Here is an 11,658-nt window from a genome sequence, read left to right as displayed (position 1 = left end):
AAAAAGCTTTTAGTAATTATTCAGTCGCTTTTTCGACTAAACTCTCATAAGATATAGCTACAATTCAGAAAATGTGAATTTTACACCGATTCATTTTTTATACTACGATATGTGTAGAGCACTACAAATAAGAAATATAATCCAGTAATTTATTAAACCGTAATTTATCATATTGAAAAATAAAGGTGCCGTTTTAAATGTAACATTTAATTAGGCTACACCAGATAGCATTTCGATATCGTTTTACTAGACATTTCCAACACGATTCCGATAAGGCAAAGCATTTCTGATTTGTTACTGCTCCTTCTCATAGAAGTTGTATGTTTGCCAGTGTGACATTTCTAACCAACACTACGTAATCTAGCAGGTTTGCGTAAGTCGTCACGAAAACGTAATATCAGTTTTGCTGGCGTGTTTGCCTTAAGACAGACCGAACGTATCGTCAAATAGGTAGTGAAGCCGAATACCTCTTTGCAACTATCCGTCACAAAGTTTGACATCAGAGTCATTAGAGACTTGGAACTGAATCAAGCAAGTATAAAACCAATAAATTAAGGAGCACGTGACATATTTCAGCTTCAGTCGACGTATTTCTATCCAGAAACAAAGAACAATTCAGTGTAACGGGTTACACCTTTATATACTCATCAGCAATATTTTAAACATTATTTTGTGGCAGGATATTGAAATAATACGTGCCTTTCTTGTACAGCTTAAGTTCACAATACACAGGGTTCAAAGTGACATGAGATATTTTAGCCTGCAGGTCAAAGCAGATTCTCATCTCTTATCTCCATTAACAGAAACTCATTAACATTTTGAAATTGTTAATTTAGAATAATTAGCCCAAAATAAAACCGAACATTTTTCTCTTAAACTAAGTTTGTATTGATTCCCTGGTGTATTTAGAAACACGGCAAACTCAAGTAAAACTCAGTAATATTTAGGCCTATAACTGGTATTGGCTCTGGGAAAAATCGGTACGGTTAGAAGCTTTTTAGCGTATAGGCCTAATATATTGCCATAGTCTGAAACCAGATTAAAGTAATGTTTTATACCTACACATCCCCCCCAACCCCCGACAATGTCACCTTGCCAGCAGTTCTAATTATTTTATATATTCAAGGGACCCTGTCAAGTGTTAGGCCCCTGGAGTCTGCCTGTGTATTCATGCCCACTGATGCCTTCGGTTTTATAACAGGATATATCATCACATTCCTATTGTGTGTCTTAATGTACTCGGGATCAACAGAATGAACATAAATTTAAGCAGGAGGATTTCATATCTACCCAGGCGGGGATGATTACCAATATCGGCCAGTTATTTATTAAGCTTGCATGCACACGCACAGCACAATTAGTCAGAGCAGTACGTGAGGTTAACTCAATTTCTGTTCCAACAAAAATTCTGTTAATTTCTATTGCTTTTAAATAGGTATTCCGCAATCAGCATCACTATACCATGTTACACAAACGGTTAAAATAAATGGAAGCGTTACATCGATTTTGCATAAAATCACGAATAGCCTTTTCGAATGATATTTGTTCTACTCTTAAATACAGCTTATTTGGCGGTTACATAGACACAACAGTCTGCGATATATTCGTAACGTTATTTGCTTTAAAATCCCCTTTTCAAATAGTTTCTCAATATATTGTATGTTCGGAAATGTATACTTCTCACCCTAGCGTCGTCACATTCCTCATATATATCGCACTAATAGATTCGGCAGACAACGTTTTTACAAACTTTGGCAAATGCATCATGGAAAACTAAACGTTATGTTTTGCAATATTCACAAATCCTGCGGACCACGATCGAGGTAATGGTAGAAGACACAGCGATAGCACGGTAGGCCTACACTGGTGTGAAATAATGCAGTACTGCGTGCATTTACTTAAATGGCCCACCGAAGATAACGTTTTTCTTAGAACAGCATGAATCCTCTATGCTAGAATACATAAACATTATTTGATTTACGTTTCTATAAAGTTCATCCACCGCATATTTTAAACATGTAAGACCCCTACAAAAAACCCCAATTGTAAAGGTAAACGATGAAACCGAAATAGTAGGCAGGGGCGGGGTGGTCGGCGACGGCGGTAAGCGAGCTGCTGTCAGTATCTGAGCGTTATCGCACTGCAAAGAGGATCGCGATGCACGCACTGTTTTATTTAGATTATTACCTTTATTCAGATATTTAATATGTATTTGGCTTAATCAGTAGTAAAATCAACTGCTTGTTCGTTTTTCTGAGAGATAAATTCTCTATTACCTCTGAAAGTGCAGGTAATGTACTTTTAATTGTGTATAGAAAATTATGTAAAATGGACGCGGTTGTGTATCAGTAATTATCCTTCGAAGAAGAGGAAATGTACTACATTAACTTCGTTTACATTTATAGAGACTTAGTTTCACGATGAAAAGACTCAGTACGTGACAGACAGGAGGTTAAGTTACTGCACGAACAGTGAGCGCTTTCGGAACGCAGCAGAACGCCATCCACCCGAACGGCTTTGCGCGAACGCAGCTCTCTCACTCCGGAAGACATTTTCCATCATTACGGATCGAACGTCTACTCTTTCCATTGTAGATGATGTCATACAAATAAAGTGCTACCAAAGATCCTACGATCTTCCAAAGGAATTTTGGAAATGGTTTGTTCAAGGTATCCGTTCTAAACATTTTAAACGTGGACGTTCCGATTGGCATTGCCCAATATACGTTTTCTCCTTTACAACAAAATACTCCGCGGAGTGTGTCGAACTGGAGCAACAGTAAAAGCGTGGGATGATTTCTGCAATATCCAGCCCGTGGCTGACGCAGCTCTCTCACTTCTGCGACGTTGCCGCCTTCACCACAAACAGCCTGAACAGCCTCAGCCCTCCTGGAAGTTTCCGTCTTCCAGCGACGCCACGGGATTCCTACCCTCAACACGACTCGTACTTCGAGCCCTGCACCGGCGCCCAGCATGCCGACAGCTACCCGAGGTGCAACCAAGCTCAGTCCCCTCAGAGCGATGCCGGGACCTCCTGCTGCCCCTTATCCTCCACCATGGCGCCCAGCAGAAATCCACTGGTAAAAAAGAATCCTAAAGTGGCCAACGTTACCGTCCAGTTGGAAATGAAGGCACTCTGGGATGAATTTAATCAGCTTGGAACTGAGATGATCGTTACTAAAGCGGGGAGGTAAAAATTACTAATACAGACAAAAATGGTTTAATATTAAATGGATTTTGCCATTACTAAATGTACAAATAAAGCCTGCAGTGCCAGTCTAACAAACGGCGCAGGGGATAATTAAGCCTTACTGAGGCAAATTAATTTTACCCTGAGAAAACCAATCAATCTGCTACAAACTGGTGGTTTTTGATAATATTTAAAAAATATAAAGCTTTATAATTTATGAGAAGCCATTGTAAAATTAACTAAAAATTCTATAAATTATTGAAATAACGAACAAAAGAATAGGTCATTACTAGCCTATTGTCACACTTATACTTAAAAAACGTATATAAAAAGTTCATTAAATTAACCTAAATTTATTGTATGAGGGAGGGAATAGCGTTACAGCAAATGAATTTTATTTTGTCTCCCTACAATATTAAATAAACGAGTTTCCTTTGTCCTTAAGTTGTCTACTTTCCACGTTGATAGTAACAGCAGAACATAACGTAAAAAATATTTTAGTGCATAATTTTAGTGTGTAGACCCATATCGAAATAAAAACATCTGTCTATAAAATCGGAAAATCCGTATTTGTTACCTTAGCTGTGCATTTAAAAAATGTTTTCAAATTAATACTCTGTGCGAAAATTTTAAATATGCTGCAAGATTTCGTACGAATCTGAACATTTTATTGTTTAACAAGAAACATTTTATTGTTTAAGATGTTACAACTTCAGCACATTGTATAACAAACTGGTTAGCGGGACAAAATGGTTACATATTCAGAAATATTAAGCTAAGATAGTATGGAGTATATATAGATGTAAGAAAATATATTGATGTCTGCGTTAAAACAAAGGTCTATTAGCGACTGTTTGAAATATTTTGAAAATGTGTTTTTGTTACTGTGTATGTGAAAATGAGCAGACGTTTAGGCTACGGGACTTTGTAGAACACGCGGCACTTGATTAATTATCCCCCAAGGTAGCTAACGCGACAGAATTAAACAGATACAGGTACTCCGTAATTAGCACGGCCAGAAAGACGTACTGTACCTGTTACTAATCAGTTACTTTTAGTTGTATTTTACAATCACAACGAACGGGGGGTTGTTGAAAGGCCAAAGTAATATCTGATCATGGAGCATAATTCAAAGGAAACTGTCCCTTTTTTTTTTTTTACAAAATAGTGCTTTCAAGCTTTACGAAAATATGCGAAGAACCTTACTTAAGTGAATTCGGAGTATAAAATACCGTAAAATTCTTATTCTCGTTTCCAAATATGTCCAAATATATTTAAAAATTAATATTGTATTTTACATATATTTCAGAAATCACACAACACTAAATTTATTCGGATAACCTTATGCAGACAGTTTAGAGTTCGTATATCAGTTATAGCATCTGCAAAAGGACAAATTAAGTTTAAATTAAGTATAATAAATTATTCGTAAACCTCCGCCGTATTTCTTGCAGAAAACTTCTGTTCGCATTATCATCATTTTCGTCATTTAATGCATTATAACAGGTTAATTTCACGTCGGAACCTTAGTAGAATTAGACATGATTCGGCAAGATTCGTTCATTATTTTCCAGATGATGTGTTATAATGGAATCCGATGCAACACTTTGTAGGAAGGTAATGCGGTAATGCGATGAGATTCACGATGCAAAGGAGCGGCAGGAGTAATATAAACATTTAATTGACCAGGTATTGAAATTTCTTGCAAACAATAACCTACGGTCAAAAGACCAATAACTGCAATATATCTCAAACTGCTGTACATGATTATACAGTATGTGTACTGTAATAAAACTGGATAACAAGCCTAGTACTATAGGGATTTTTTGAAACGTCGACTCTGTTTATTTTTCAGACGAATGTTCCCCGCGTTTCAGGTGAAACTTTTCGGACTTGATATCCACGCCGAATATATGCTTTTAATGGATTTTATACCACTCGATGATAAACGCTACAGGTATGTCAGATGATTCACGTTGCGCGATTGATATAGGCCTACCTGCTTACAGGATATTGTCAGATATGATTTACGACACTTATCCTCTTGGAATTATGAATTCCATTTATTAACCCTACCTTTTTTTCCAAGCATAATATATTTAGAACGTACAGGTTACCAAAAGGCGTTTTACTTTGTACTGCTGAGGTTTAACGCTATTTAACTTCTCGGTCGCCAGGTACGCCTTCCATAGCTCGTCATGGTTAGTCGCTGGTAAGGCGGATGCAGCCACCCCTGGACGGGTGCATTATCACCCAGACTCTCCAGCGAAAGGATCACAGTGGATGAAACAGATAGTCTCTTTTGATAAATTAAAACTCACCAATAACTTGCTAGATGACAACGGACATGTACGTACCCCTTAAGCAAGATCTATACAAAGCAGCCTCGTTTTAAGAATCCCTAAGACTAGATTTTTTTTCCCCATAAAAAGCACCTTTACGAATTTCAGCCTGATGTCATTTTCTTTTTACTGTAAATTCAAAATAAACTAAGACAACGACCGACCACTGAAGCCTACACGTCTGGCAAACAGCATCGATACTACGTGAGAAAAAACAAATCGTTGCCTCCTGTTCCTTTTTTCAGATCATTCTCAACTCAATGCATAGATATCAGCCACGATTTCATATCGTTTATGTTGATCCGAGGAAAGACAGCGAGAAGTACGCTGAAGAAAACTACAAGACCTTTGTGTTCGAGGAGACCCGATTCACTGCGGTAACAGCTTACCAGAATCACAGAGTAAGCCTATCGTCTTTCCCCAGACCAACCAGCCAAAGAATCACATTCAATTGCACCCACACTTGAATATCTGCATTCATTAATACCAGTTCTGTTTTAACAGAAAAATAGGTGAATATAATTATTTCCTTTATCTTATTATTAAGGAAATTAGGACAATTGTGTATTTTCTGCGGATTAACATTTTTTAGGCCACTGCACAATGCTTGAACCACTGAGCAAAAACGACTAGTGTCATATTAGAAATTCTGGTAAAAGTTTCATGTTGTTGTTCAGTTATTCTGATATTTTCCAGCTTCATGTGTCCGGCAATGCATGGCTTTACACGGACGACAGTGTTAGCGAACTGTAAATGCTGCTTTAGGTGTAAAACCAGAGGAAAATGGAAAAAATCCCCTCCGTTTTAATGATCCCATGTTTTCTTATACACTGATAAACTGTGATGCAGTCTAGTGATGCATAAAACTTTAATTGACAAATAAGTAAAGGATATTATTGCTGATCCTTGAGTTAAATACTTTCTTACGGTCGCAGGGTACAATAACCGTGTTTTGTCGATTGTAGATCACGCAGCTGAAAATTGCTAGCAATCCGTTTGCGAAGGGCTTTAGGGACTGTGATCCTGAAATGTGGTAAGCAGCACGTTTGGAAGTGACTCATGATGCTCTGCAGAATGGAATCCTCCCACGTTTTAATTACTTGAATTATGCTTGGAATTCTAGAAGCCTTGCGAATGGATATTAAGATACACTGTGAGCACTAACTATGACTGCCTTCTAAATATGACAATACAGACATAATCAAACGCTAATGCATACAAGACGGGCAACATTGACGGTCATAAGAATCCGTAATCACATATTGGTTTGATTGTAGAGTATCATAAACAATTTGACCTCCTTCACTCAAGGAGGATCATGCATTAATACTAGGCAGGATCACCAATGTAATGACAGTACACAGCAATGACAAAAACAGGTGTTCTACAAGCAGTTTGTGGTGGTTACATTTAAATAGCAACCATTCTATTATATCTATAGCTATTACTTTTCCAATGAAATTGCACGTCATTTTTTACAGCCCAATTTGGTTTGCAAGCACCACATACTGATTCAAAACTAAATACCCTTTTATGATAATGTTGACAAAAAAGTAGTTTTCAATACTAGGAAAAATCCATATTTAACTGGTAATAGTTTGTAACAAAAACATGCAAATTTTGCATTTTTAATTCTATAGGCCTCGGAACCACAGGCCTCACTCTTTGCCAGTTGTGAGCAGCACTGTCAGAAACAGAAGCTCGTTGTCAGACCCTCACCCCAGCGGCACAGAGACAGGTTTGGGCCCCCCCCCCCCAAGCTAGTCAGAACTGTAAAATACAGACCAGTTATTTTGTTAATACCAATCAATAAGATACCCACTTAAATTGATGGCCTGGTGCAGAACTCACTATAAGAAGCTCACATAATTTCCTTGTTTGACGCAGAAGACAGTCAGCGGGACTACGACAGGGACCAGCCAAGCAGCATGTCGACCCTTCCAGACCCAGCTCACCAACTCATGGCACGCATCCTGAGTCCCACTCTCTCGGTCCCAACTGGACTCCATTCCGTGCCACTCTCGACCAGCCGCCCCTCCCATGACACGCGTTTCGATGGATATCCTCATCCTTCAGACACCCTGGGCCACCTTCCGTACAAATTCACCACCACCTACCAGCACTACCTGGGCACCAAGGCCCGGCCAGCCCCCTATCCCCTGCCCAGCATGAGAGAGCACGGATACCCCCATGCCTTGAACTCTTCAAGCAACATATATACCACCCCTAATGGCCCAAAAACATTTGAATACGGGCCAATATGAATTTATTTTAGAAATATCAGAATGTAAAAAAATAAAAAATACAAGCTCTAGAATCAGTTACTTGGGCTATATGCAAAATTTCAAATATCTAGAGGAGAATATTCAGTGGACAACTGAAATTATGCGAGTGCCATCACAGGGAAAGCTAAGGGGATCTGCGAAGGCATCTTGTAGCAGACAGGGAGGTGATGCCGGTGCATGCAGGTAGTGCATTCCTTCTGGGCGGAATTTCATTGTAGGCAATTTTGTGTCATCATAAGCAGCCCAGTGGCAGATGTGTTGTGGAAGTCTACACACTGGTGAGATCCGGAACATCACGATGGCCAGCAAAATAACTTCACATGTACCTGAAAGAGGATAAGAAGAAACGACAATTAAGAAAACCCACCACTAAGTACCCGGAGATACTCTTGGAGGCCTGTACGTACAGCTTGGACTGCCTATTATTCCAAATGGTTTCAAAGGGCAGTTAAGGAGCTTAACATGAAATGTGTCTTTCCATGCTGTTAGGTATATACTATACGATTCCAGCATGTTTAAGTCTTTACACTAACCCATACTGAAGGTGACACTTTTATGTACAGCCAGGTTGTTTCCTTGGTTGTAGTATTGTGGTAGTTTCAAGATGGCTTTCCTTGGAAAAGTTGAGTTTTCTGTAACTTAAAAAAGGTTGAATTTACACGTTTAACTGGACCATATTTTACTGGAACTCAGAGATTATGCCATAATTCTGGATGCTTTTAAAAAAAGACATAAAAGGCCCACGTATTTTTATTTGCATGTTCAAGTGTTGCTGCCCCGTTTGGTGACAAATTGACATCTAACTTGCCATTGCCACATTGCAGTTCTGTGTACAAGATTTAAATGATCCAGCAGATATGAAAATATTAAGTCATTGTTGCTGCCAGTTTATGAAATACTCAGTGTTCTTCATCAGTGCAGTCAATTTTCTGCTGACTTCAAGAGGAAGTTTTTGAAATATGCATGCGTGAAGATATGTATAGTTTCTGTAGATATGTAAAGATTAATGTTATTACTGTTTGAAGTTTAAATTGGACGTTGACACTGAATGAAGCTTGATAAATGGATTGAAAAGCACAAAGCATTTTGTGATTAATATACGGAAAGATTTACAATCTACACCATGATGTTAAGAGGAAAGAGTGACACTTAAAACCGTTCAAGCCGATAGTGGAGCTGTTTAACAAAGGCCAGGTGAAAAATTAGCATTTTTATGCACCTGTGCCTCAGAAAGAGCATAATTTTACACGTTTTATTGTTACTCAACTACACTTTACAATAAATCTTCCCAATAAAAACAACAGCAGAAGAGTAACTAGTGTCAAAGCACAAATCATGCAAGCTGACCTTCATTCTGTGGTTCTGACTCTGATAACAGTTGATTGAAAATGTACCACCATCTCACCCCAGTTTATTAAAAGGCAATTGTCAAAGCCACACACTTCACAGCTCATAAACTAGATCCCTCACCTCCTCCAACAGTTATCCATGAGGCAAACAAATGAGTGCACATGGAGAAGAACGTCACCCCTCACATCTCGCCCAAAAGCCACGTTTTTCAACGCTAAATGCTGCATGCCAACTAGCCGTTATATTTACACCGAACCACCAGAAGCCAAGAGCTGCAAAGGAAAGTAGTTTGAGGGTAATAAGGAATTCTGCTCTTTGAAGATCTGAGGGATGCAGTTTGAGGACTCTGACTGGTGTCCCTGCTTTAACGGAAACAGTCTGTCAGGGCATCATCACTCATAGACACAGCAACTCATTGGAATAGACCCCCACCCTGGCCCCCTGCCCGAGGCACTGCAGGCAATGTGGCGAAGTGAGCAGGATCCAGTCATTGTTAGACCTCAGGCTGTTAAATCACTTACTTGCAAAGGATGTGGGGATTAAGATGGCTATGATGATGGCAGAAGGTAGAGTCAAAGGCTAAATAATGATATCAGCGGCTAATGCGAGGCCAAATTAATTGGGGGGGAGGGGGGGCATGGAAGGCCTTAATTCATATGGTACTTACATCAATACCTATACATTGGAAGACGTCCCCCACCCAAAATAAAGTGTCTCTTGGCATCTAGTAATCCTCCGCCTTTGAATTTTTAGTGATAAATTATCTGAGCATCCATTATAATCGGTTTAATAAACAATACTATTCCACAGCTACCAGTACATTGTAGGACATGCTTAACTCCATTTCCTGTGCGAAGTCAAACATCCTTATACAAACATAAAAACAAACTGAAAAACGTTTCCCAACTTTTTGGAACACACGACGGAACCTCATTTCCCATACCCAGTACATCATCGGTTCCTGTGTTCCCAACCAGGAAGTGGCTGTATTTTGCTCATAATAGCTTAAAATGATTGTTTTATGGCCATTTAGTTTCCAGAAAGTGCCACGTCACCAGCGACCCGAACACAGTAAAGTGGTACTTAAAGTGCTGCGTTTGTAAACAGCGACTCAAACAAAAACGTGTTTTTGCCTATTTTTTCATCTCCCTGATTCAGAATTACTTAAATACTAATGAGTTACTAAGGAGTAAATACATTAGAATTTTGTCCATATTTACCTCTCATTTAACCTTATTTCCCCATTGACACTCTTTGTCTGTAAATGGGGAGGAGTGAATTAAACATTATCTTGTGGTAGCTTTTGTGGATTAAGAACAATTATAGATTTTGATCACTGGACCCTTATGGATGCAAAAACACCAATGTCAGCATCTTTTAAGAGGTTGATGCTTTACTATCCAAGTAAACAAACAGGAAGGCACATTTAGCCTGGCAGCCATTATGAAACATTATACACTACTATCATTTGTATGTCGATCGGGAAATAATTTTAAATGGAAATAAAGTTCTGGGGGTGGCATGGTGGTGCAGTGGTTAGCACTGTTGCCTCACGCCTCAGGAACCCGGGTTCGAGTCTCCGCCTGGGTTACGCGTGTGGAGTTTGCATGTTCCCCCCATGTAGTTGTGGGGTTTCCTCCGGGTACTCCGGTTTCCCCCCACAGTCCAAAAACATGCTGAGGCTGATTGGAGTTGCTAAATTGCCCAAAGGTGTGCATACGTGAGTGAATGGTGTGTGAGTGTGCCCTGCGATGGGCTGGCCCCCCATCCTGGGTTGTTCCCTGCTTTGTGTCCATTGCTCCCGGGATAGACTACGGACCCCCCGTGACCCAGTAGGATAAGCTGTTTGGAATTGGACGGATAAAGTTCTATATTTTTGACATAAATGGTTACATTTGTTTGGTAAATGTTCTTAGTGTTTAGTGAAGAGTTATTCAAGAAAAGTTTGTACAGTTTCTATTATTTGTGGCTTTTGACTAATTTTATATAGGTGTGTAAAAGGGCTTTTCTGTCCCATGTACACAAGGATTAAGGAGGTAATACACAGTACTTAACATGGCAAAGCTATATAGCCATTCAACAGGACAAAAAATAATTACAAAAAAATGTACAAACTCTAATTTACGTTTTCACACACATCTTTAAGTCAAAGTCCTTCCGATGTCACTTGAATCCTGCGTAACGGTAATTTATATTATGTACTGGCTCAGCATCAGTACCGTACACAGGCTTCACGAACAGCCCTATTACTCTGCCATTGCCGAAGGTTAATTAAAAGAAACTGGGTGTGAAATTTCATTTGCTGCTTGCATCCATTATTAGGGCCAGCCTATGGCTGGGCTGGTTAAGGCAGGTGTTCTGGGCATAGCCCTCACAGAGCCTGCTTGGCCAAGTCAGTGTGGATTTGTTAGGGAATTCAGAATCACATTCAATCCAAAAAATATCCACGGCATCATTTATTAACCTATTAATTAGAATGTATAGACACATTT

At 39.2% G+C, this 11,658-nt stretch overlaps 1 protein-coding gene across 1 annotated transcript; it reads left to right on the top strand.

The window, feature by feature from the left end:
• Positions 1–2,220: 2,220 nt before the first annotated feature.
• On the top strand, positions 2,221–9,047 carry LOC125727772 (T-box transcription factor TBX1-like). The gene is made up of 7 exons (XM_049004691.1): positions 2,221–3,189; positions 5,045–5,146; positions 5,367–5,538; positions 5,777–5,932; positions 6,497–6,564; positions 7,172–7,269; positions 7,419–9,047. Exons 1-7 carry the CDS (start codon positions 2,792–2,794, stop codon positions 7,793–7,795), a joined length of 1,371 nt encoding a protein of 456 aa, XP_048860648.1. The 5' UTR covers positions 2,221–2,791; the 3' UTR covers positions 7,796–9,047.
• The last annotated feature ends 2,611 nt before the right edge of the window (positions 9,048–11,658 follow it).

Source organism: Brienomyrus brachyistius, unplaced genomic scaffold (assembly GCF_023856365.1).
Source record: "Brienomyrus brachyistius isolate T26 unplaced genomic scaffold, BBRACH_0.4 scaffold117, whole genome shotgun sequence".
In the NCBI taxonomy this organism is placed as follows: Eukaryota; Metazoa; Chordata; class Actinopteri; order Osteoglossiformes; family Mormyridae; genus Brienomyrus; species Brienomyrus brachyistius.
The sequence above is the reverse complement of the archived record's forward strand: the minus strand, read 5'-3'. Positions and strand labels throughout refer to the sequence as shown.